General features: G+C 46.9%; 1 protein-coding gene across 1 annotated transcript in view; it reads right to left on the minus strand.

Moving 5' to 3' along the window:
* Positions 1 to 27941, minus strand: part of DNAI1 (dynein axonemal intermediate chain 1) — a 135547-nt gene that overhangs the window by 3861 nt on the left and 103745 nt on the right. The window contains exon 19 of the mRNA XM_057369673.1: positions 25000 to 25185. Within this exon, the coding sequence (XP_057225656.1) occupies positions 25000 to 25185 (186 nt within the window). The remainder of the gene's footprint in view (positions 1 to 24999; positions 25186 to 27941) is intronic.

A 27941-nucleotide genomic window follows, 5' to 3' on the forward strand; every position in this document is an offset into this window, starting at 1 on the left:
CATGCTGAACTCTGCATGCAGGATATGGGACTCATTTAAACTGGATTCCAGAGCCTTGGATGATGCCTCCCAGTTGAACAGTACACCTCTCAGTTGATAAAACTCTCCCATAAAAGCCATGATGCTGGCACTTTTCAGCATCCATGTGTTTTTCCCATTGGTGGAATAACCATAAAACATCTGCTCTAAAGTTTCGATTAAACAAGGCCAAACATGTTAGTGTTTTAAAGCAGCAAGGAAGTCAACCACGCTGACATGAACATAGTTGGGGAAGTCCCCACAACTTCCTTGGGAGCAGAGATGACTCTTTGCCCTTGGCCAAGGGGCACAGACCTGTCCCTGCCTTGCTGTTCTCACGACACTGATGTCATTACATTTAGGATGTAATTTATGGACACAGTCATGCTGGAACATGATCTAGACTTTTCATAAAGCAACCCAGTGACCTAAAAAGGGGTTTAAGCTTTCACAGAGTCATTTTGCRGGGGGTGAGAAGCTTCAGGAAGACACCCCGAACTGCTTATTCTTATCCTCAGTGGGAAGGGACATACGGCCTGCCAGGTGTTCTGAGGTGTATTTCTTTGGCAGATGATCTTTTCTTGTTCTTTYTACTCTGCTCAGGGGTAAGTTAAGKTGACAGCTCCAGGGTAAGGACTCCTCTGTTATCAGAACACACTAGGCACTGGTCTGGTTAWTTCATAAAATGAAAGCAAAGATGAAACTTCCCTGAAGCATTTCTGTCAGGAAGACCAAGGAAACCCAAACTCCTTCTTGAACACAGAAGCATTTTCCTCATCATCTCCCTGGACCACTACCCAAACATTAATAGGATCAACAGGAATACGACATGAGCTTCAGCCTCCCAGGCCTACCCCACCATGGTCCTATTGCAACCCAGTGATGCCATATGAAGTTGTGGAGCTGGGAGTTGTGCTGAGCTGGGGATGGAGTCTGTGCCAGAACCACTTCTGGGCTCTCAAGAAATCCATTTACATACAGCAGCGACATGCTTTCCAACCACAGAGAGGCTTGAGGCACCCTCCCAGCCTGAGCTGACAGCATTGCCCCTGGCCCGTGGAAGGATTAGCTGACAGACTGGAGATAAGGATTTAGGCTTATTCTGCTGCTGTTTGCAAATAAATGACGCAGTAAATGTTTTCACAGGGAATGAAACCAGCAGAAAAGCCCAGGGGATGGCTGGGTCATTCAGGTGACAGCAGCCACACAGGATCTTCGGCCTCGAGGATGCTCTTAACCTCCAGCTTCAGGTACAGCCTGTGCAGTCCAGGGCAAGAGCCCCACCTTGCTCAAGCTCACATCCTGACTCAGACCTGTGCTGGCATCTGCACTGGTCCATGCCAAAGCACAGGAGGGCACACGGGTCTCAGGGCCCCAGCTGACCTGCCTTTGCTTGTTGGAAGTCACGGTTTAAATTGGGAAAGTCGCAGTGCTGGGACCAGCAGCACACATCTGCCAGGAAAGGCGTGGGAGCAAAGGTCAGGACATCCAAAGGCAGGAAGCGCAAACAAAATTGGATCAGACCTGTAAGCGGATGGGATTGTCACTGGAAATATACCAGAGGGAATTGGGCAGGGCAGGGCAGGGGCCATCTGTCCCTAAAGGGTGGGTAGCTGCCCACAGCATGCCACAGGGCTGGCTGGCTCACACACATCCACGGGAGAGGGGTGGGAATGACGGATGGAATGGATGCAGAGCTAACAGCCTGGTCACATCCATGGCCATCAGGGAGCACAGCCATTGTCACAGCTCTGTGGCTGCTCTGTGTTTGCTCTGCCTGGGGCTGGCTGGGACTCCACATCCTTGCTCACCCCCACTGCCGTGTCCTCTGGCCAAGCAGAAGTTGTGCACACAGCAGGAGCTGTTCCCTGAAGAACGTTCCCTGCTCTTGCTAACTCCAGAGCCTCGAGCAATGTCTCTTACAGACCACTAATTTAGGCACCTAAATATAGCCACAAAAAGACCACATTTAGCATGAAAACTTCAGTGAAAAAGGCCARGCTGAGTGCAGACTTGTCTCATGGCAGTCCCCACAGCTCCTTGGAACTGGACATTACAATGACTTTTTACCTCCTTCTGAATTTATTCTTGTACCAGCTGCAGAAACCCACCAAAATAATTTAAAACTGTTTTTCTGTTGTCTGACACAAGTTCAAAACAGGGATGCAGTCATGACCCTCGGTTCATGAATCACCAAATATATAGCTTTATAGAGAAGGATAAATTTTAAAGYCACCCTAAGAAGTTATGGTCTGAAATGAGCCAAAACCCTTAACTCTGCCCTGCACTGATKCTGTGATTAGGAAGCATCAGCAACAGGGTCCCAAGAGGTCACACTGTGTTTTGCCAGCCTTGGGGATTATTTGGCTACACTCTGTTAGCCTTGGGTGTGTGAGAAGAACAGCTTTCTTTTGGGTGTCATCGCCCTCAGCCACTGAGACGAGCCAACATCTATTGCCTCTATTTGAATAGAACAGCCTGGTGAGAAGACAAACTCCTCACAAGGTACATGGAAAAGGTTTTCAGTCATATCACTTAACACTTAGACTTGGTACTAGAGACTGAGAAAAACCATTGAGCACTCCTTGTGCGAGGTAATTACCCTGTCCTGGCACACTGAGACCTCCTAAAAGAGTCATAGTGGAATAAAAMCCCTACAAGCTTTTTCCTCAAGCCCAGCAGGTCCTGGTGGTGCAAACCATCACTGGGACAAGGACAGAGGGATGGGTTATCCTTTCCTTCATCTCCCTGTGGGGATGGGTAGTGCATCATCCACTGAAACCCTGGATCCTGCCCTCCTGGATTCAGATKTCCTGCAGTGCCATTGGGCTCCTATGGATGTGATCAATCACTTTAATAACCTTTCAGCTTGTTTGGAAGCCCCTAAACCCAAATCCTGTCTACAAGCCATGTGTTACAATGGCATGGGGTGCAAAGGCTGGCAGGGTATTAGTGTCCAGTGTTTTAGCTGAGGGATGTCTCAGATCCTGGCAATGGGGAGGAGGGAAACGAGAAGAGGATTTTGATCGAGATTGTCCATAAAACCCACTAGACAAGTGATACCTTGTGTTCTGACATCAAGCATTGCTGCAATTCCAGTGACACCCAGACACCAAACCTCAGGGTAACCTACACAATCCAAAAGCTGCCCAGGCTTCCCTAATTCTTGCACCTATCACAAGGGGCCACATYTGCAGCAGCTCTTGGGCTGACACTCCTGAAGTGAAAGGTTTGGGCACACACAGCACCCACAGGCACATACATCCAGAGGGATAAAATCAAGGATATGCCCTGCAGTGACCCCAACATTCTTAAGCTGCAGACCTCGATTCCCGGCAGGCAGCACTGTCAGCCACCCAGCAGTGTTTTTTTATCACTCAGCATMTCTTCCTATTTTTTTAGTACTTCAGCTTTACTTTAGCATTTTGGCATGCCAGCTTAGTAAGCTGTTAYGGATTAGAGTTTAATAAAAGCAATCAAACATGGATGTGAATGTGCAGCTCCTGCAACTCTTGGGTACTGCTGTTATATCACAGAGCACAGCATCTCATGAGAGAACATTAGCAGTTGTATGAACCACATATTTTAAAACATTGCTGTTTTTTCAACATCTTTTTCTATGGCTACCATCGCTAACATACAAACATCCACCTTTTAACTGCCTTAAGAAAGTCCAGTTGCTGTTTTTCTTTTAGCACAGCACCTTCTTTAATGTTTTAAAATATATTTCATAGAAGTCTTTGCATAGGAAATACATTCTTGTTTCTCCAACATAGGAGGATGTGAATATACTTCATTTTGGATAAATACAAGTTCACTGGAAACCGGATTTTGCTATTATTAGAAGTAAAATAAATGTCCTCGCTCACAGATGCTCATTTTTAATAACACTAAATGCCAATGGCATGAAAGATGTATTACRACCAATACTCTTCTGCTTACGAAAGAACTCACTCTGCAATTTAATGTCAAGTCACATTGTTCTCTTTCTATTACCTGCTCTCCATGACTGAACTCAGGGAGGCTGCAGAAATAGCACTAGATATTTCAACCATGTGAACAATTGTGTCCTCTTGATAGCATATTCTCCTGTGTATTTTTCATTTAAATCACAGAATCTCCACCTGGGGCAGAGCTAGGAGGGGTTAGTGGATAGAGCACCCTTGTCCATGGTGGGGGCAGCTACACTTAAACTGCTTGAGACAGATGCTTGTCCAGTCCTTGGGGTGCCCAGCGCAACAAGCAGTGGATTATCCCACTCTGCTCCCAGCACCTGCATGGCCATTTCTTTTGAAACCTCCCAGGAATGGTGCTGCCAACCCATGTCCTGGTGATGTCTGCCAGCATGTCCCTCTTACACACACTGAAACYTTCTCCTGCTGTCTTTTTACCTTAGAGCACTGCCTTCCTTACCCTGCCAGCCCAGGATCTCTTTGGAAGTACTCATTTCTCTCATCTCCCTGTTTCYAGCCTCTCAGCTGTCCTTTCTGCTCTCCTGCTCCTCAATGCCCCTCAGCCCCTGAAACTGGAGCAGAGGCCTTTGCACTGCAAAGCAGTGCAGCAGGATCAGCTCATGTTTCCTCTCACTCCTCTTTTGCTGTGCTCTCCAGTACACCTTTGCTCAGGCAAGTGAGATCTTTTTCTGTTCACCTCCTCAGTCAGTTATTCCAACATCCTTTCTCTCTTCTTCTATTTGCCTCCATCCTCACCGAAGTGCATCCTGTTTACTTCTGAGTCTCCCCATTTGCCTGAGATTAAATGACTTGCACCGCTTCTCTCCACCTGCTGCACAGGAAACAGCCAGGCAAATGATAAATGCCACACAAACASTCCCAGGCCTGGGAACCAGATACCCTGCTAGCCTGGACGGCRTGGGACGTCACACTAAATCGCATCAGCCACGACTGAGTTACGCTGCAGCATGCAAATCAGGGCTTAAAAGAGGTCAGCGAGAAGCTGGACGCAGGACAAGCATGGAAAATCCTGCAGCTAGAGCTGTTGCACTTCCCAGGGATTTCACACGGTTACAGCAGCTGATAAATCCCTCCTGCCCCACAGACAGACAGACAAGGCCCAGCTGGATCCCACCGCARCACCACTTTGCTCCTGAGGATTGCTGGTGTCAGTCCTCTCCTGGAATGGGTTTGGCACAGTGTTGGTCCCTGCAGGGTGTTTGTTGCTGCCTGTGGAGACACTTGCACTCTGAGCCCATGTATCCTGCAGGGATGTTGAGGTTGTGTCACACTACTCCCCATCCATGCCAGTGACCCAGCTGCACTGGATTGTCCATCAGGGTCTGAGCAAGAGCTGTGCAGAGAATTGGATTCATACTGGCCAGATGCAGACAGGATGAAACAGTGCAGGAGGATTCAGCAACRTGCTGGCAGCAGCTCACAGAGTGCTGCACCAGGGCACAGGCACCCATGGAATCACTCATTTCCTTCTGGGAGACACTGCCAGCAGTGACATGCACTGACCTGACCAAGAGCTGCTCTGCAGGACCTGAATACGGGTTGCTGGCATGCTGTGATGGCAATGGCAACAGGGCAGGAGCTGGGGATGCTCCTGTCCCACCGGCAGAGCCAGATTACCATGTGCATTGGTGATGGGTCCCCACCTATGCCTTGCTCTGACCCTGCCACCCAGGGACAGGGGCTGTCAAGGGTCCTGGCTGGAGGCAAAGACAAGGTGCACTCTGACTAAGAAGCAATTGTAAATTTTGTGTTCATGTAAGCTGTTCAAGCAGGAGGCAGCCAATTTTAACAACAATCCAGTCTTAAGACACAGATCTGGCTCCAGTCCAAGTCTTTGTGCTAAGCTCCCTGACATCCTGTTTAGAAAAGCATTATTAAAATCTAATTGCTTCATGCATATATTGCTGTTTTAATTATAACAGGAGCTGGAGAGMGAGATGGGAGCAGTAATCAATTTCTCTGATACTAATACATTTTCGAAGAAAGAGCTGGCCATGGGAAAAGCCAATYCAACATCATCTGTAGAAACCAGAGGGAGATATTCCTAGTGATTGTCCACAGTACTGGAGAGCACAGCCTCAGTGTGSCCAGGGGTGGCCTCCCTAAAGCGTTCTTTGCCTTGAGACACTGACTGGGATGCTGCACCTGAATTAATTTCACATGTTTGCTGCTGTGTCTCTGTTGTACCAAAATGTAATTACTTCAGAGCCATAGACCAGTTAAACCCATCTGCTCAGCTGGCTGCTGAAACTAATGGATATTCSTTGCAGTAGTGCAAAATAGAGGCACGCTGGAAGGAAAATTATGTAGAAGACATCAAGGTTCTTAAAGCATGCACTTCCCAAAGTAATCTCTCCACTGCTGAGCAAGTCCCACRAGTACCAAAGATGGAACAATGTTAACCAGCAGCTGGCAGTTTCAGCAAAACAGTGGCCAAAAGGCAGAATAAATTATCTGACAAATAATTACAGATGTAAGGACCAAAGAGGTCCTGTTGGCAGAGGTTAACTGACATTGGTGTACATCCTTAACACTAAGTGGATAGGTCTAATACAGAAAAATCCTTCACCAAAACGGGAGTCAAGCATTGAAAAACCTGTCCAGGCAAGTTGTGGTGTCACAGCACTGGAGATATTTAAAAGATATATAGAAGTGGCACTCAGGGACATGGTTTAGTGTTTGGCTTAGCAATGCTGGGTTAACAGCTGAACAATGATACAAAGTGGGTCACCGTAGTTTCACTGAAAGCCTCAAAACACCAACAAACATGGTTTGATCCTTGCCTTGCTCTTTGTGCTGCTTGGAGCTGGGCAGAGGGACTTGGCTGGGGGAATGCTGCCAGGCAAAAAGTCACCATTCTTCTGGGGGCCCTTGGACAAGGTATCTCCATGACGGAGATGGCAGAGATTTTGTCACAGGTGGATACCACTTCTGGCTACAGATTCCAATGGCATAGTCAGATCATCATCTCAGGAGGAGTCACTTCTTCCCAGGTTCTCCTATTTCCATTCTGATCTGATCCCAGGCACTGATTTTCCTGGCATCGCCCGGTGTGAGGAAATCCCTGAAACTCAGATGTGTCATCAGGCCTGGGCACAACTAATAAGGACTGAGCAAGAACCTGGTGATGCTTTGAGAGTCCTCAAGGTGACAACCAGCGTTGCTTCTCTCCACTGGCACAACAAAGAAGCCTAAACTTGCCTACAGGAGTGGTGGAAGCAATTGCTTTGTGGAAATAACGGGGCCTCATCCCCTATATCCCACTGCTTCTCCCATTAAACTGTTTGCCCTGTGGATCCYGCATGTGAAGTGCTGGGAAATGCAGACACCACAAATGCCAAGGCACAGTGGTTTCTCCAGGCCCTTTGCTGATCCAGCTCTTCCCCTTTTTGTGAGGGAATAGTTGGAATAGTAACTGTCATTTGAGAGCTGAGTGAGACATGGCCCAGCAAGGGGATGGGCCAATTACTCTGCTGCATGCCTGGCATCAAGAATAATCCTGAAAAGATGTTTTCACAGCTGGCAACCAAGGAGGAAACAAAAGAAAGACAGAAAGGAGGCACTCGTGCTCAGAAAATTAAATCCAAATTACAGTAATTATACTTGCATTAACACCCTATTTGCCATAAAGATGGATAACAGYCTCAGGTGAGAGCTGCCATTGTCCTGAAGGTGAGAAGAAGGTAACCAGGGAAAGAATGCCAGCTTCTCCCTAGTTTATAGAATTCTTGAGAGGTCTGGATCATCATGAATGGTTGGTTGTAATTTAACTTCCCCAGCAACCACCCATAAATGAGTCAGCAATCCAGCAAGAGCAGCAGGAAACCTGTAACAGAGCTGATTTATTCCAGCAATCCATTATTTAACAGTAAAAAAAAGGCATTGTTTTCAAAATGACAATCTGGGGCTTGGATGCTATTGTGGTGTGCATTACATGAGACAAATTCCCACCTCACTCCACGATGAAATCACATCCTGTTGGAGGCACAGGATCACTGACTAAGTTGGGCTCATTAGCATAATTCTGAGTCGTTGGACCACAGAAACTTAATTCAGGTTCTGCACCTAAGCAGAGTCAAGCACATTGGGGACCAGACCTGGCAGATGTTTTTGGTATTTTAGGAAGGTCTTCACTGAAATCACTTGATTTCAGTCCACATCCCCATGGGGAGATCTGGTACAAAGCCTTTCAAAGTCCTTGTGACATCCATGCCACCAGGTCCTCTCAAGACTTTGAAAGTGGACTCTGTGAGATCAGCTGAGGAATGAAAAAGAACTTTGAAATGCTAGTGAGACACCAACCCACCCTCCCAAACACATCTGCAGACTGCTCTRAGATTTCATCCCAGTTGTTTCACTGATAACAGCTCTTTTGGGGTGATTTTTCAGCTCATTCTCTTCCTGCTTCTGGCATAACCTCTGCACTCTCCTGGCTTAGCTCAGACATGCACCTTGCCGTTTGGCTTGGCAAAAGCCAAGTACAGAACCACAGAGGGTTCCCTCAGGAGGGACAGGTAAAGCCAACAATTGCTACAGAGGCTGAGGGTAAGAACCACACTCAGCCCCTGTGTAATTAGCTTATGGCATAAGAGCAGCTGTCAGTCTAGTAAGCAGCCCAAGTACTTGATATTTCCTGTCACACAATAGATAAGAGCTTCAGCAGATTTTTTTTTTCAGAAGGCTGCAACACAGGCAGGCAGTTCCAAGCCAGAAGGTGTTAATTAAGAAACACTAGGTGAGTGCTAATGAAAGAAATTTTAAGAGGTGAGAGAAAGCAAAGAGGATGAACCCTTCTCACCTTCTGTCCCTGGTCCTATGTGCCATGCTCTTAGTCACTGGAAAAAAGTAAAGGAGCTTTCTAGGAAGGAAAGAAATAAGGAGATGATGGCTGTGCTGGATCAGTGCATCTGTTCTCTGCTCTGGAGACGAAGAACAGGCTATAAAAGGTCTTTATTTCCAGCTAATGGTTTCACCTACAGAAAGACAGGCAGAAGGTAGTTTAAGGAGTGAGCTGAGGTGTTGATAAACCAGACTGAGTCCAGCAGAGAATACCAARACTGTTGATGGCTGTTGATGGCTGCAGGATTTGTGCTGCACAGAGAGTGCAGGGCTTGTTCAGCCTATAGAAGACACAGTTCTGGGTGACCTAACAGGCACCTGCCTGCACCCAAGAGGAGGATGTTAAGAGACACAAATGGACTCTCTGTAGGAGTGCACAGCAGGAGAATGAGTCACAACAGTCATAAACTGAAACAGGGAAGGATTCAATGTGACATAAGAGTTTTTCTCCATTGTGACAGTTAGTCATCGGAACAACACACCAGAGTGGCTGTGAGATTTCCAGCCTTGGAGTTTTTCAAGAGAAGCCCAAGGCCTGAGCACCCTTGTCTGATCTCAGGGCTATTCCAGCTCTGAACTGGAGGTTGGACTAGAGATATCACCTTCAGCCTTCAGCCTGACCGTGCCTGCAGCTCTGCAATCCAAGATATTCTCCATCACCAGGCAGCTCTATCCTACTCTGCTGTTACACTCTTAYTGCAAACAGCATTTCTAAGCAAATGTCCTCTTAAACCTAATATTGCTCATAATGTCAGGACCCATGCAGAGCAATACAGCTCTCAGCTGGGCAATTCCCAGCCCCTGGGGAACGCTGGCATAGAGGGGACCAGTTCCCCACCACCCTCTTCCCAGCGCATCTAGACACCAAGGAAGCTACACAGATCAGTTTGAATGTTGGTAGCAAAGGGGTGAAGAGAGGAAGAAGGTCCCTCAGTGAAAAATGACAACCAGGAAGCACTGGAGAAAACCCATGGGGAGCAAAAGCCTGAGGTAGACAGTGACAGGACCAAGGAGGAAGCCGGACTAAGACTCTGTGAGAACTGGCACCATGGGATGAGAAAGTGGAATTGTTTCCCTATGCTTACCCACAACTGGAAATGCTGATGTAAGAGGGGATCTCATAATCCTAGAGGTGCAGGACAAGTATATGTTTTCCCACTATGCTTGCATCAGTGGCAGGAAAGGGATAAAATGGGTTTGGAGTCGATAATTTCCCACTGTTACTGTAGCACCTTGTTGTTGCTGAGTGCTTGCAGTTTGATCGTTTAACACACAGGTTAAAAACYAAACCATAATCAACACAACTGAGGAGTTCAGGGGTCTGTAAACCTCTTCACATGCAGCCACATGGCCTATTCTAAGCTGTCATTACCTCTTTGTAAAAGCTGTAAATCTCTCGCTTTAATGCTGCCTGTCAATTCCCCTATCATTTCAATAAGATCAGAAAGTGGAAATATATTTAATATCTTTTTAAACCCAGAAATAACCATAATGATTCATACAGCTTCAGTCAGTAACCTGAACACACCAAGGACTCTTCCTCGAGYTAAAACAGAGCTTTCACTAAAAGACAAGGTGTTTTGACCCGAAGGAGCTTGAGGGATGCAGACAAGCTAGTGCTGTGCTAAATATGTGTGCTCAAGCCCTTTTTTAATTTGGTCAGCTGCCAAATCCCATTATATGTCTTTCTGCTAATTTTAAAGAGCTTTGCACTGCTGCAAATCCCTCCCCATGCAGGTGCTTTTAGGATGAGATCAAGCTACATTTCATCAAAATATATTTCATTAAAATATATTATATAGAATTGTAGTACATACTACATACTATATATTATATATTATATTATATTATATTATATGTGCATACAACATAGAATATAATTGTATTATACTGTGTTATATACAAATGTATATATATATRTGTATTACATATCAATATATTACACATAATTGTATTATATATAAATCATAAATTACAAATTTTAAATTCTAATGCTTAATTTACTTGCAAGATCCTGAAAACCTCCTTGRAGTTATGTTTCTCAGGCTTTAGGTCAACCATCTTACTCTTCCAAGACTTATTTTCGAATTTTTGTCAATCAATCAATAAATCATTCAATCAATCAATCACCTCCACTGGAGCATCAACCCTGGATGTGTGCAGAGACCCCTTCCTTGTTACATCTAAAATTCTGCTCGTCCCAGCTCCCTTTATCTGAATCCATGCACATGTTTTGTAGTGCTTCTTCTTTCAAGCAGGGTGTTTATTTTCCAGAGGAAGTCCCTGTTGAACCATTCTTTCAGGCATAAGTAGTATCTTGAAAGAGGTTTACCACAGGTCTGAGTCAAASAGCAATTGCCAAGTAAGGCTGAAAGCCCACGGAGTACTGAGTGTATAAGGAAGCGTGGTGGTTTTTAAGAGATTTCATGTTGATAGGCACGCGGTTCTTCCTGAAGCAGGGGAAATAGATCAGTTGTAATGTTTTAGTTTCCTCCAAGTCCTTCAACCATATCACATCACGTAATGCATGGCATTTCTGCAGCACCTCCCAGCCCAATCCACACCAGCCTTTTAACAACCTGGGGTCACTCACACACAGGGAGAGGCAGGGACAGGGTGCACTCAGGGGYTCCACCAAAGCCTGCAGAAAGCCAAAAGCACAGGCACAAAGGCTGTGCCTCTCCACTGAACCCCTGCCAGTGACTTTGAGCTGGGTGAGGGACAGAGATGGACAGGAGATTCCAATTGCCTTGTCTTGGGAACCCTGCTCGGCCTGTCACCACAACTGAGAATTTCAGAGATAAGGGAACCACGGGCTGGAGCTCTCTGCCAAGCTAATCTGTTTCTTCCTTTGCAGGCAGGCAATGGTGGTGCCACATTCTCTTGTACTTTTTTAAGTCTCAGCTCAGACTAACCTTGACTTGAAATGAAGRTATAACTGGACGCAGAACACTTTGCCTACCACAGAAGCCTCTGAAAAATCATGGCTGGCAGCACATCCCTGACTATGAACAGGGCAAAAGCACCCTAAAGAATGAAATTTCCTCACACAGCAAGGGGTAAGCAACTTGTCACTGCAGAAGGGCAGGCAGATCCTTCTGCAAGTCTTTATACCCTACAGCCAGTCAAGATTTCCATCCTTGGGCACTGCTCTTCAGGCTCAAGCAACGCCAAGCTCTCCCTGCTGCAGAAGCAACACCCACATCCTTCTCTTTTGCTGGTGCTTTAGGCTGGAAAACCCTGTGAGGCTGAGCTGAATGAGACAGCACCTCCACAGCCCTGCCTTTGGCCTCCTGGCAGCARGCAAGCAGAGTTTTATCAGGGTGGATTTCCCTTTCACTTGTGCAGCCTAACTTTTTCAGCCTCAGGTCACAAGAGCCATGTGGATTGCAGTGTTTTTACTGCACAGCTTTTAAAGCACAGCTTCCCTTCTTGAACAAGGAGTCCCAATTGAAACCAAATCCATCRGCCTTTTGCTCAGCTCTATTACAAACTCAGACCAAGAGGCAAAGCCTGGCATGCTTTTTTCTTTTTTTYCTTTTTTCACTGACGTGAAATACACAAAATTATTCATTTCCTGCACTCCCACTGGATGTCGTTTGGTTGGCCAGGCCGGATAAAATGAGAGACTTTGAGTTTATTTCCCTGCTTAGCAGGTTCCTTCAGTGCAGATCAAAGCAGGAGGCCTAATTGTGGGCAGGGATGAGCRTCCTCCAGTCCCACAGCTGCATTTGCAAAGTTTCTGATCATTCTGATGTCTGACTGTTTTGGGATCTGACTTCTGACAGCAAGCGTATATAATCATCAAAAAGTCAGATAAGGCAAAAAAATGAGAAAGCAGTGACTGAACAGTGCTGATATTCATGCTTCCTCTGTGCTCCTGGGAAGGATCCTTTCTGCTTTCCTGCAATCCCAAATCCTCAGGATATCACAGCCAACACCAGCAACCAAATGGGGACATTTCTGGTCTAGCTGAGAAGGGTTAGTGTGTACCCAGACAGCACAGCCTTGCAGGGAAASTCAATGACTTTTATTAACTCAAATAATACTTATCCAGAGAATAAAATACCAGCTTTAGGGCATATGCACTTCTCTTTTCTTCCCACTTATTTGTCTGAGAAAAGGTGCTATCTGTGTTCACACACTTTGACTTGATTACTGTGTTTGAGACCATGCTGACCACAAGAGTCCCAGCCCCTGGGAAGGGCAGCAGTTACTACACCTGCTCAATTTAACAGCCTTAATCTCAGACATTTCCTGGGGGAATTTCAGAGAATGACAGGGATCAGGAACCTGAAAAAAGGTAAATTCAGCAACTATCTAGAAAAGAAGACCGTTCAATTTAATCTAATTTTTCAGAAGATGAATGGAACAAGTCAACAACCTGTTAGTGCCTGAAATGCATCACAGCTAATGTGAATTTGTGCCAAAGAAGTCATGATGCAGCAATCTGATTTCTTTTTGCAACAGTACAATACACCTTGWGGACAGGAAAGGTCTTTAACCATGACCTCAGGAAGATTTTGCTGTTGTCTCYTTTGGTATTCTGATTCTGAAGTGAGGCAGCAGATCTACATAAAATGAGTAGAAACTGGTAAGACCCAGCTGAATAGTTGTACCCAGAGCTGTCAGCACTGAGTTGTGTGTAACTCTCACAGCTCTGTGATCTGGAGGGAATCTGGTCAGAGTTTCTGTTRGTGCTTGGACATTGGGACAGACGGGAAGGCTGCAGGTGTCCAGGAAGGCAGGGCTGGAATTTGAAATTACTTTGCTGGACCAGAGAAGTGACCTAGAAAACTGCATGTGAATTAAAAAAGAAGACAAATGCGAGATATTGTGAGTGAGCTGAGACAATTCCTAGCACAAATACAGGATKGTGGGGAGAGAGTGTGCTGCCATCAGGAGTGGAGTTAGAGGGATAATCACCTGGATGGGACCTGGCACTCTYGTGAAGCAGTGAAACAGTCAGCTCTGCCACTGCAGAGGAATGGGAGCACCATGGGCAAGAACGTGAAAGGATCCTTTTGTGCTCAGGAGGGCAATGRCAGGGCTGCACCTACAGGACACGGTGCAGCAAGGGCACAGATCATGGAAGGGGGTCTGGAGGATTTCAGCCCAACAGGTGGGAAATGCAACATTTCCCTGGCAGAATATGCACTGACCAGGCCCCGTGAGRGGTGAGGAGCTCAGGCACACCCTAGACTGAGAGCAGTGGGATCACTGGCAGCTCCCTGGTGAGATATGGGAGCAGAGGAGACCAGGGGATGTTTGCCCTAAAACGGCCTCACACAGTTGGTGCCTGGCATCCCATCTCACAAAATCAGTCAGTGAATTGGAGCGTAACAGTTTCCCTCCAGGAGAACCTCGGAGCTGCTTTGATTGTGGCCATCACTGCATCTCACACAGCCAGTGGGACTGTAAGTCAGACCCTCTTCCCCTCTGCTTCACAGGGCTCTTCCTTTTCTCCACGGGATAAAAATAATCCTCCCGCGTCAGTTCCATCACTGTGAGCAGCGAGACATTTTATTCATCGGCAATCTCTTCCCTTCCCTCATTTAAACAATTCTCCATTGAGCCCATCAAATTAATTTGCACGAGGGACGTTTGTTTGCCCTGCCTGCAGGTGCAGGTGTCTCCCTTTCTTTTCTTTTGGAGGTGGCACAARTGTGAGTTGGGGAGAGGCTTGGGAAGGGCTGGCAGCAGCATGGTGGTTTCGATCAGGGCATGCAGGGGTGTGAAGGTCTTCAGATGGAAGTACCCAGAGCCACAAAACCCACAGGTGAAGTCTGCAAGTGAAGGGCTTTTTATAACTGTGTATTAGGGATGTGTTTTACAATGGCACAGACACGATCTCGCAGGCAGGGAGCTGCCCCCTCTGCCTCCACAGGCAGCCTCATCCCAGTCCAGCCCAGGCCGGCTGTTTGGGGAAGGCTGTGTCAGGCTCTGGCAGAGGCTCAGAAGGAGTTGCAGGAATGTGCCAAATATCAAGCTGTTGCTCTGGCCCTCGCAGCTGCATTTCTTCCTATTCCATGTCATGACAAATTTTCTGCCTTTGACACTGCAGCAAAGACCACCAAGCTCTGCAAGGAGGGACCCTGTCCCAGGGTGCCCAGTCGATGCCAAGGGACAAGGTATCACAGAATCATAGAATCTTAAGRGGTTGGAAGGGACCTTAAAAATCATCCAGCCCCAACWCCCACRTCCCACCAAACCAGRTTGCTCAAGGCCTTATGCAGCCTGGCTTTGAACACTGACAGGGTTGTGGCAYCTCCAATTTTCCYGGGCAACCTGTCCTGGGGTCTAACMAACATYATAGTAAAAAAAAWTCRTAATATCTGATCCAAATTTCCCCACTCAATTTRTATCCAYTACTCCTTGTAGAGCTTGAAGAGGAGTAAAAGACCACCTTCTCCAAGCTCCGGAGCATTGCTGGTTCTATGAGGAAGGCAAAAACACAATGGGAATGGGTCTTGCAAATGAAAACCAGTGTCCTGTTCCATCCCCGCTGAGTGTGTCCTCAGGTGCTCAAAACACTGCACAACCATGAGCTGAGGAGAATTAATTACATTTCTGCTCTCTAACTGCATGACCAGTGGAAGCCATGACAAACAGAGGCCAAACCTACTCCTGTTTTGGAGGTACAGAGCCAACGAGGAACTGCTCTGTTGGCTCAGAGCACTCCAGGATTTTGTGTGTTTTTCTGGCCAGGTCACCCATGCGGTGCCTGCTCCTCCGTACTTTTACCATGATCCATCTTTTCATCCMTTCACTCATACCACTGCCATATCTTCCCTCTGCCCTGCTCCACTTCCTTGTTTTCTTCTGTTTTTCAGTGACCTGGCTGGCTCAGCTTGAAATCTCAGGCTCGATGGTCTGTGACATCCAAATGTCAGGCAGGAGGCAGGAGAGCCTTCCAGGATCTGGGCCCTGGTGGGACAGGGCTGTCCATCACTGCACCCTGTCCATCACTGCACCCTAATTGCAGCCCCTCTCCTAAGGTATGACTGTATTGGATGTGTCCCAAAAGCACTCAGCAGGAGGGAAGCAGAGTAGAGGCTGTAGGAGAGTAGATTCATGGTGTCTATGGACAGAGATTGTGTCCTCATCCTACTCAACGTGGAGAGAAGCTGTATCTCATCCAAGGAGATGCAGAGGGCAGGACCATGGCTGGATCTCCCAGGCCCCAGGCACTGCTTTGCACCTTGTCCCCATGACAAGCCATCACCTTGCCCTTCAAACTCACCCTGTGGCTCAGGGGCTATGCTAACAAGCTTTCCTCCTCATTCCCCTGTGCAGAGCCAGTGCTCAGGAATAGCTGTGCTCCTGAGAGCAGCTTGGAGCTCTCTGGCACAAAATCAGCTCACCCTCAGATGACCTGGAGGATAAGCACCCACATTACCTCCTTCATCAGGCCACTCCAATCAATTCTGGCATGGGGGCTGAGCACTGAATTGTCTCTGCAGGGCAGGCTGCAGGCTGGTAGACCTGCACTCACACGCAGCCATTGCTGGAAGAATGAGAGCCTCCCAAAAAGCCTCCATTGCTGCCTCTGCCAAAGGCACATTTTGAGAACAGATTKTTCCCCCAGGGGTCCCTCTGCCTTTGTACTGGGGCTGCTAATCAGCCAAAGAACTGGTGATTTCTCAGGATTCCTCAATTTCCTGGATGGGATTTAAGTCATCTGCTTAGAGGACCGATAAAGAAACAGGGAGAACAGGTGAGCCAAGTGTCCTGTGAGGCTGAGCAGGGCCTCACTTGCCATAACATTGTGCTGTGCATTCTGCCAAGGAACTGAAGAAAGCTGAGGCTCTGGCTCGAAGAGGAGTTGTACAAGCTGAAAAGGCACATCCAGACAATCACAGACCTAACCAAAGTGAAAGTCCTTTGAAAACATAAGGCAAGGCTCCTACTCATGCATTMGGCATTTCCCAGGACAAGCAGTGATGGGCAACTTCAGGCAGATGAGCAAAGTCCAGACTGCTGGGGCTTGGGGAGCTCTAGGATGGCAGACACCAAAGAACAGACACAATCTGTGCACAAAGGAAGAGRATGCAAAGCCTGAAGATAAAACAATTCTTGTAGTACATAACAGTACCAATGTGGAAAAATACAAGAGAAGGCGTAAATAAGGCACAACTAGAAAATTTGCCTGGCCAGATTAAGGTTTCAGTTACTGAGGACAGCAAATCCAAGCAAACACACCAGATTTATGCCTAGGAAGTCTGACTGTTATTGATCACAAAATCAAATCCCCCTAACATTTTTCTACAAACCATGAATATTGCGAAATGGAGCAGTTTCACACCACTTTCAAGAATAGGCAACCCTTTTTACTACAGAGACCTTCAAAGATGAAACCAGAAAGTCAAAGCCAGTCCTCTAGGCTTTGTCAGTAACCCCTTGACAGCACACAGCACCTCACAGAATGAGACTTGCACTTTAGAAATTATTCATAAGTACTATGGATTTTTTGTAAAATAGGACCTTTTCTTGCTTCAGTTGCCAGTGTTTCCATTTAACATACTAAACACATTTCACCCTCACCACTGGGAATTGACTCCAGCTTAAAATAACTTGTAAATACGCTGATGTTGTCTCTCCAACAACTGCCAAACACAGTTTGGGACATTACATAACCAAAAAAGGTTGAAGACATGACCAGCAACAGTAAAAGGAAGAACTCCAGCTCTTGACCTTGGATTTCAACAATGCCTCTGACACAGAGATGTCTTCTCCCTTCACATACATAGATGCAACCCAAAAGTTATTTCACCAAAAACAAAGAAGATAGATTTAACGAGGATATTCAAGCCCTTCAGATCTACTGCTGCTTTTTTGGCTTAACTCTCCAAACAGGCTGAGAATCCAAGGTTGTCATACCTCTGTTCAGGATCCAGAACCCTTCGTAACTGTGGTGTTGCATTCCTGGACACAYGGATTTGTGCACAGCAGCTATGCTCAGGGTGACTGGATAAATATCCAAAGGCTTCAGTTTTGCCCAAGAGCTTGCTGGCACATGGAACATCTCATTTCCCAGACAACAGCTTTCCAGAATTAAACAGGCCCTTCATTTTATCTCAGGCTATGCTAGAATGGGAGAAACCTGATGTGGGACAGTGGAGAGAGAAGGGACCCCATGGGGCTGCAAAGGTCTTCCTGCTAATGGCTTTCCTAGCACAGTGGCAGGGCACGAAGTTGTGGTGGGAAAGGAGAAGGCAGAAGGGGCATGGGAGCCTTTTTGCCAGTATTCCTTTTGGTGGTTGTTGATTTATAGCTATGAGTCACAGGTCTGTGTAGCAAAACAGCCGCAGGCCACCAGCAGTGCTGCTCACACCCTGGAAAGCTCCACAGCAGCAGCACGGCCTCTTGCTGGGACCTGCACACCCTGACCCCACAGCAGCCAGCTCCAGCCCTTCCTGCTCCAGGGCAGGCACAGAGACACCTGCCTCTACACGTGTCTCTAGCCTACTCTTCTTGAGGGCCTCGAGCACTGGGTTTTCTCCCCCTACCAGAGTCAACACTAATGCTTAGATCCTTATATGGACTATGAAAGTAACACWGAAAGATGTGAACAGTCGGGAACAGAGTTGAACAAGTACCTGGATGCACCCCATGCTCCTCAGTGCTTCCCCTAAGTTACAGAGGGCAGCTACTTGCAACTAGCCCAAATAACAGCAAAGGGACTGACAAGAAATCAAAAAGCATTTGCAAATTTCAGAGGAACCCACGAAGCTGCAGGTCAGTGTTTATGAGATACAAGCTCATTTGTGTGTRCCTCCTTATCCAGGGGCCAGGCTGGCTCTGGAGGAGGCAATCCTCATGAAGGCAGGGCACAGCAGCACAACRAATTCCTCTAGCACTGCTTGTGCTTTGTGCTTCTGGGTCACTGAGCAATTAGCCGGTTCTGAAGAGACACTGAGAAAATCGGCCACTGCCCGGGCAGCACAGAAGGCAATGAGACAGAAGCAYTTGCATGAAAACAGAGGGACTCGAATTACACAACTAAAAGAGCAAAACTTGACCTCTTAGGAGAGGAGAGACAAGGGCTTTTCTTTCAGACAGGATGAGAGCTGTTAAGATAGAAAGTTTAGGGACAAAATATACTTCCCTCAGTACTAAACTGCTCATCAGTCAAGGACTGATGTGACTTTGGAGAATGTATCTAATTCATAGCTTGCTTCCTTAAATACAGTCACATGTGCAGATGGACTGTATGTCTTGGGACAGAAGGAGGGAGTTAAAGTTTATTTATCTAATTTACATGGTGGTTAGTTGATCCCTTATAMATCCCGAAGGTTCAGGAAAACACTAAGATAGAAACAATCTCCTGATCCTTAACTTCCTAAAGTTTCTCCCTGTCATCTCAGGTGATAGCAACACAAGGCTACAAAGCAGTTCATGATCAAGCATCCCACTCTCTGCTCACAGTGTTCCAGCCTAGAACTTGCTCTGGACGTGAACTGCATCTCATTGAAACTGGGAACAGGCATGAAACTAGGCTTCCTTCCCGACACCATTTGTGTGCAGGGGTGCTGCTGGGCAGTGTGAAGGAGGAAGCAACCTTAGGCCCCAGGAGATTCTGCTCTGTGATACAGTGCTGAGGAGTAAGATAGGTTGGAGAGGAAATTTCAGCCACTCTCCTATTGCCTCCTTTAAACTCCAGACACTTCCCCAAATGCCCTTCTCTCTTTCATTTCCTTGAAACCCCAACATCATCCCATGGTCCATCACAATGCCTCCCAGACACTGCCATCAGCTATGGCCAAAGAGCCACAGTGCTTCAGGAAGCAAAACTCAATTCCCCTTCCTTGGCTGCAGAGCCTTGGGCTGGATCTGRCCAAAGGCAAAACYGTCAGTGCTGCAGAGATGGAGGGGKTCACAGAGTCTGGAGGTGACACTGGCTGGTGTGATAAGACACAGGCAGAGCAGAGCAGCTGCCCAGCATGTGCACACGAATGTGGAGGCTCAGAGGCAGCCCATGTTCCCCAGTTATCCCCACACCACAAGCTGCTCACAGGTACACAGCACCAGAGTCACAGGAGTGTGTCTGCAGCTCCTGGATATGCACAGCCCCAGCACTGGCATGTCCTGGCCTGGGCAAGCAGCTGTGTTCCACTCTCCACTCCACTCATGCCCAGCTAGACCCASTCAATCAGGATTTATTGCCTTGGAGGAAATTCAGTTGTCACCAACAAACAGAAAAAGAGATGCTTTGCATGTGAAGAAACCAGTAGCAGGAGCAGAGATTGAGATAATCATCCTAAATAATCCAAGATAAATATCCAAGACAAGCATCAGGCCAAGAAGCTGTCTGCCTCCCTGGCATTCAGCCTGGGTACTGGCCAAGAAATTTGCCCTTGCCTCAGCATTCTGTATGGCAACCTTTCTTTGATCCACTTTCTCTTCTATTCCTACTCTGCTGTGCTCTCCAAAAATTTCTAAAAAACACTGGACTTTTTTTTACYATCTTCTGCTTACTTTTGGCGTTGGCAGAGGTTAAGCCAGGCTACTTTAGCAGTTTTTGAAAAACAAACCAAATCCTATGAGCAGCAACATTCTTCTGACTGTGATGACAAAATGCTTTAATTTCTTCCAACCCCCGAATGAAACCCGGAAGGCTCACTAATTAAACAGCTCTGCCCCAAACTGATTCTTCTTACAGCAATGCTTCCCTTGGGTGAACTCAACCACCAAGGTCGTTACAAATTAGAAATGATACTTTATTAGTTAAACAATTCCTGCCTGACATCCGCTGCAATATTTAAAGAGCGCTTGGAGTCTAAAAGTGGCTTGGATGACAGCAGAGAGTCACTTGTTCCTATTGCTGCATTCTAAAATACTGCAGGCATTTCTGTCCCCCACTTCTGAGATCTGAGCAGAAGGACCCAAACTAGTTTCACCTCATGGAAATAACTGCAGCCTGGGGAGAGGAGGTGTGAGGGGATCTCTCTGTCCTGCCCCAGAGACTTCAGTGTGTGGGGGTAGGAAGAGATCCAGGCTCGAATCACCACAGCACAAACACACGGACACTCATTGTGCTTCACATCCCTTGTACACAGAACTTCTGTGCACTTTGTGTGCCCTTGACACAACGGCCTGATGGGTGGCAGAGACCCTGTCCTCATCTTCCTCTCAACAACAAATGCACCTTTTCCCATGTGACATTAKGAGTTTAGGAGGCCAAAACTCACAAGGAGTTTTAGGTGGTTTTAAAGATTTTACTGTGTGTCTTGGTGAAAGTCACTTCTGAAAACACCACCTGAGTTCTTTCAAGAAGTTCCCCCTTTGGCATATTTGTTCTGCCAAGTGTTCATAAATGAGACCGTGCTAATGTAGCTGACAGCAAAACTCAGAGTATTAAATAACACTTCTTAAAGATCCCCAAGTGTTTTACGAACATGAATTAATTAAGCTGCAGGCCAACCCTGCAAATTATTTAAAGAGCTCTTGAACCTTCCTTCCTAGCTCAAGGACATGAAGAGAGGAAGGAACCAAGGTCTGATGAGAACCCARGCATCCTTATCTTCCCTCTTCCCTCTTATCCACCACACCAGCTTTAACTAACAGCCAAAACACAATGAACTCAGAATGTTTGAAATCTCACTAGGGTAAAGTTAGTTCTGTCATTTTTTTTTTTTGCAAGCTCTATTTTGCAAGCCCAGCAATAGCCAAGGAATCTGCAGAACGCAGAGCAGACACCACTGTGTCTGTTTTTAGGGGAAGCATGGGGTTTGGAATGATATGGCTATTAAGAGTTCTCTCAAAAAAKATTAGGCTACAAATTTTACCTGCCAAAAGCAGTTGTCCCAGCTGTGTGAAAAGGCAATCCTCTGTGACATAGGTGTGAAACAGAGGGGTAGTGGGACCTGGATGAGCCCCTGACTTCCCTGTGCCTTTGGCATCCTGGCTTCTGCCAKAACTCAACAAAAGGCACCTTCCCATCTCCAAAGGAGCTGACAGAGCATGATCAGGCAGCTGAGCTCACAGATGCTGGGTTTGGTAYTAAGGCCCAACCTTCAGAGGCGCTGTCTGTGGCTCGTCCACTTGGCTGTCAGGCAGTTTGCCCCACTGGACTCTGTGGGGATCAAGTGGCGAAGAGAACAGCCTGTGACACCCAGGTACTGAGCCAGGCATGGACAGTATCTTTTTCTATCTGCAAGGAGGCAGCAGGTGTGTCAGGACTCCTCTACATGGTTTTGGACCCTCTGCACTTACAGAAATCTCTGGAAGTGACTGTAAACKCCAGTCAGGGGAATCCCAGAAAAGAGGGAAAAGTTGAATTATTTTACAGAGGAAAGGTGGATGCACAGGCTAAGGATGTGAAGAGCMCACTGAGCTGATCTTTAGAGGAGCCTGGATCAATACTCTGGAAGTACATCTGACTTCCCACTGAGAGATGATATTCTTGCAAACASGGCTGGAGGCTTGCTGCTAAGGACACAAAGGCTGGCACTGGCARAGGAAGGAGATAGACAGGAGGACACACTGGATGGCACAGCCTGTTCTGACAGGGCTTGACTTCCCTCTGCTAAAACATTCTCTTCCATCAGCTAAATATCCTCATCACTTTTGTGCCACCATTTGTGGCACTGAGCAGGCTAGGCCAGTTCCATCACTTTGCCACCACACTGCACATCATCTGTTTTAAATCCTCATAGCTTTCAGGAATGAGCTGGCCTCAGTCAAGGAACCCGCACACATAACCAGTCATGTCTGAGCATTCCTCCTTCCTCTCCACATGTGTGGGAAACATTTAGTTCAGTGTTTAGGATCCCTTCAAACCTAACCAGGCCAGCAGAAGACAGATAGTTTAATAACATCAGAGCAGCAGAGTSCATTTCCATCCCGTTTATATGTTGCGTGGGATGTAGTACCTGTTGGTTTACGGTCAGCAGTAAGCGATGGAGCTACTCCTAAACTCACAGTTTAAATTGCTTTGTCACCAACATGCAATTTGCTTTTAAAGAAGGTCAGCAAAGAGAAATGACAACATTCATAACTGCATGGAGGGCTGCTGCTGGCCACCAGCAGCAGAAGTAGACATTTGAATTCATACCTGAAGGAGAGGTATCCCTCTGCTATCCAGAGGGACCCAGACAAGCTTGAGGAGTGACCCATGGGAACACCGTAAAGTTCAACGCTATATGTTGGTGCTGCCCCTGGGTCAGGGCAGCCCCCGGGATCAGCCCAGGCTGGGCACGAACAGACCGAGAGCAGCCCTGCCCAGAAGGACTCGGGGGTGCTGGGGGTGAGAGGCTGGACATGCCCCGGCCATGGCACTCACAGCCCAGAGAGCCAAACGTGTCCTGGGCTGCACCCAGTGCACCGTGGGCAGCAGGGGAGGGAGGGGATTCTGCCCCTCTGCTCCGCTCTGCTGAGACCCACCTGGAGCATCCAGCCCTGGGGACCGTGCACAGGAGGGACAGGGACCTGCTGGAGCCAGTCCATAGGAGGGACACCACAATGGTCAGAGGGATGGAGGATCTCTCCTCTGAGGAAAGGCYGAGAGAAGTGTTTTTTTCAAGCCTGAAAAAGAGAAATCTCAGGGGTGACTTACTTGTGGCCTTCCAGCACCTAAAASGAGCCTACAAGGATGGAGAGGGACTTTTTACAAGACACGTAGTGACAGAACAAGGGTGAACGGCTTTAAACTGACAGAGAGTAGGTTTAGATTAGATTTAAGGACAAAATTCTTTCTTGTGAAGGTAGTGAGACACTGGCACAGTTTGTCCAGAGAAGCTGTGGATGCCACATCACTTGCAGTGTCCAAGGCCAGGCTGGATGGAATTCTGAACAACCTGGTCTAGGGGAAGGTGTCCCTGCCCGGGGTAGGGRGTTGGAAYGAGATGATCTTTAAGGTCTCTTCCAACCCAGACCATTCTATGATCCCGGCCCACAGCCAATATTGCTCTCAGCCCACAGCCAATGTGAAGGGAGAGCTGCCATATTTAAGTCTGTGACCCCTCTCCACTGCTTAAGCCCTTGCACAGGCAGGGTCCATGGCACACACTGCTCACCCATGCCAGGAAGGACTCATAAAGCAATGTGAAAGCTTATCTTAAGTCAACCTAAGGACAGCCCTGAGGGCTGAAGTTTTAATGGAAATAGAAAACTGTGAAGCACATGAGACATTCTTCTCCACATCTTCCACAACTCAGCCCCAAAGAAATTGCCACGCCACTRTTTTCTGTGCCCTCTAAGCACAGGGAAGATTCACATTTCCAGYGGCATCCAGCTGAAGGAATCCTTTAAAAACCACTCTGAAGACTCTGGAGTGACACTAGTGTGATTAGTTCCTGGCCAAAGACCCTGCCTAATACAGCAGATTAGTAGAGTATATAAAACATTTGGGAGTACATAAATAAAAGATGATCATCTTGAGAGATTGCTTTCTTGGATCAGTTCTAAAAAGCCTGAAACTGAAAGACTCCACTTAACACAGGACAACTGGATATGAGAATTACAAGGGCAAAAAAGGACACTGCATTTACAGCCATTCAACTCATAGCTGGATGAAGACCAGAAAGAAAATCCAGTAACAGATCTGTGTGAGAAAGGTTATCATCCTTCACAATTGGCCCTCATGGATGGGTGAAAAAAAAAACTTTACCAACCCACAGAGGCACATGTATCTCCTTGCTGTYACTCGAGACAAGGACCCCAAGTCTCCTTACATATTAAAGATACTGCTGGCTCATTTACAGGACAGTTGACATGGTGGTCAGGCTCTGATGCAGGAGCACAACAAGACAGGCAGCAGGGGTTCTGTGGCAGGACTTGGGGAAGAGTTGGGATATCCTTCACTTGATTTCAAAGAGTTTTGCAAATAGAACCCAAAACTCAGAAAACACGTGAACTTTGGGAAACGAATGAACATCTGCAGAGCTTCTGGACCAGAGCTTGTCTGGACCATGGTGACAGCCGTGGACAGCAAACCCCCTTCCCACTGGTCCCCACTCCTTACCGGGAGCAAACTGAGTCCTCTTGCTCAAACAGGAACTGACACAAGGATTTACCATCCCAGACATCATACCCAAAAGACTTGAGGTAATTCTAAGTACCTTGCTAGAGAGAGGAGCTTTGCCAGAACCATTGCATGAAAGGAGAGGGGACGGTGACAAAGCCTGAAGAGACCTGCTGTGGTTGGRGAAATGCAGCTTATCCTTACCTTGGGCTTCTTGCGCAGATTGGGAGAGAGCTTCAAGCAGGTAATGAGGCCCTGTTCATCTCCAACGAGGATAACAGGGTAGGCAGGATTAAACTGGACATGGGTTGTTTTATTTTTCTTACTGGTTGCCACTGGCTGGGTGCAGAGAGGTTCAAGCTTATTAATGTTCAGATCAAACACACAGGCCTGGGAAAAAGAAAGCAAAGATGGCAAAAGGGATTAATTAGGTGAGAACATCTCTCAATGAAAGAACCATGGCTGGAGGAATGGGAAACAAAAGTTTCTGTTGAAAAAACATCCCAGCAGACAATTACCATCTGTGCTCAGGGCTGTGGTCTTCTTTTAAGTAACTGGCAGGCAGAAGCTAGCTGCTGCTTGTGAGCAGCTGTCCCCCTCCTGCCAGGGTTCACGGACAGAGGGCCACTTCCCTGCTGTGGGTGCAAGCCTTGGCAAGGCTCCAGCTGATCAGGGCTGGAAAAGGTTCAGAGCCAGCACTTGTAACCCCACAGACCTTAATCTCCCTTCTCAGCACAAGTAATGAGACAAACAGGTGTTAAATCAGAGTCTAACAAAGATTGATGCCCAAAACGGGGAATGCTGTCAGAAATTCTGATTGCTGGTTATTACAGAGCTCTCTAACATTTTCAGCTTAATAATAACAACAATAAAGACACAAACCAGTAAGTAATAGGGAAGTGATTGGAACAGGCACAGTTTGATTAAGGGTGTACCCTGGAGTAATGCCAGGGAAGCACAGGACAGCTTGGTACTGGCAGCTCACTCCAGCCCAGACAGTACATCTGCACATATGTCCTTCTCCCACAGCGTCAGGACAAGGGCCAGGCAAAGATCAGACAAACAGGAAAGGTGAGGATGGAGAGAGACAGGCCCGAGGACCCCCTGGCACAGACCTCAGACCCCTGGCGCAGTGACACAGACCTGCCACATCACCAGCTGCACAACAATGCACATTTCACTGTGCAGAGGAAACAGTGGCAGTTATTTGACAGAATGCATTAACTTMCCTCCCATTATAACAATTAGCTCCACTTACTGATACAGACTGCAAAGGCTGATAAAACATGATGTCCCTCCCCTCCCCAGGGCTGAGGTGAGCTGTTTCCAGCATCCCGGGCTTCCACCTGGTATCCACCATAAGGCTGAAGTCTTTCTCTTCTGTTTCTCTTCCCTTTTCTGTCTTCAGAAAAACTAATGAAGGGAATGCTTTATGCTAATAAGTACAGTGGGAATATAGAGGAAATTAGAACTGAACTACTTGTAAACCTCCTTCCAGCTGTGTCTCGTTTACAGCACTTAAAAGACAAAGGAAACATGTGATTTCAACAGTACACCATGCTGACAGTTTGAATCTAGGAATTATCTGAAATGAGACAATGCTACTCTGCAAAAGCTTGTTCCAAAGAGTGTGAAAGATATCAAATCAGTACACGTACTTTCCCATAATACACCAATGAGTCAGTGAATTTTGTCTGCGTCCATGTACAGCAAAGAGCCGGGTCATGGGCAAGCACACGTTCCAGGCAGTCTCATGAGCCTTCAATGGACTAAAAGTTTAGGAATTTGTGATGTCCTTGGTCTTAGTGGAAGAACAAAGGTCTTACAGATGCAAAGAGCAAGAAAAGGTAGACTCCCTCCAGACTGAAGTAAAATAAGATGAGAAAGTGCTTGAAAAATGGACAGGGCTCTCAACACATATTTTGAAGAAATCCATAACAGTACCATTCAAGAAGGGAATTCAAAGCATCAGACACAGACAAGGATTTGCCATTTGGAGAGCCCCTCCCCAGTCAGCAAAAACATAAGTGAAAATATAGCAACATTTTTATTTGCTCAAAATAGCAGATGCCAGCATTACATTGGGAATATTGACCTGACACTTGAGGTCTTACAGACCAGCAAAGGTGACTTCAATTTCCTGCCTCTAGACATAAATCAAGGTGGCTCTTCTGGCTTGTACTTCATACTTGCTGTCTTATTATCTCAGAAAAGGAACAAGCATTCTTTCAAACATACGAGCTTCCCATGAGCCACACTCATTAAAGATCTGATTTCTTACCCTCATAGAATACACTTTTATTAATTTAGAAACCTAAGAGCCTGGGAAATGCCCACTGATTAAGTAGCACCATTTAATCTTTCAAAAAAAAAAAAAAAGTGACAGGGAATTAGTGGCCAGGTTTCTTTTTGGCAGCCAGGTCCACACTGCTCTCTATAGGGCTGTCAATGTACCCCCCCAACACATTCTGCCCAGCCCTACACTGGAGAAAGATGGCATGGCCAAAGGCTCAGCTCTGGAGTGCTGAGCAATTTAAATTACTCTGGGTGAGGCTGTTTTTCAAAAATGTCACGAACAGCCCAGACAAGCACAATGCCTGGGACAAGAACTTGAAACCATCAGCAATGTGGAGAAGGTCAAAAGCAAACAAGTTTATGAATGTTCCTACTATAAAGCTCCTCTTTTATGAGCTTCTAAACAAATGGGCTTGTTTTTCTTCGCCAAGGGAATCGTGGAAAAGAACAAACTATTTCAGTTCTTCAGCTGGAAACATCAGCCTCATATCAGCTGTCAGACACACCAGATGGAGGGGTGGGCCACAGGCATTAGGAGGGACTTCAGAGGCTTTGATTTAAAGACTTAGAGTCACCCTTAGGAGAGAGGCAAATGGGGTCAGAGCAACACTGGTTTTACTGCTTTGGGAGCAGCCTAAAAGGGGCAGAGGCCTTACCATTAACATTTGAGGCAGGTTAACAGCACTGCAGAGCAGCAGAACTAYGTGCAGCCAGCACCATCTGCAGAGCTGCCTGGGGCTTTCTGCCCAAAGAATGGGAGATTCAAAACCTGTAGCTCCTCTTGAGACTCCTGGTCCCATGGCCCCCAATCTGCAAGGCCCCTAGTCCCAGGGTCCCTAGACCCCTGCCCT

The sequence above is a fragment of the Malurus melanocephalus genome, unplaced genomic scaffold, assembly GCF_030028575.1.
Source record: "Malurus melanocephalus ecotype Western Australia unplaced genomic scaffold, MMel_1.1 scaffold_113, whole genome shotgun sequence".
NCBI lineage: Eukaryota > Metazoa > Chordata > Aves > Passeriformes > Maluridae > Malurus > Malurus melanocephalus.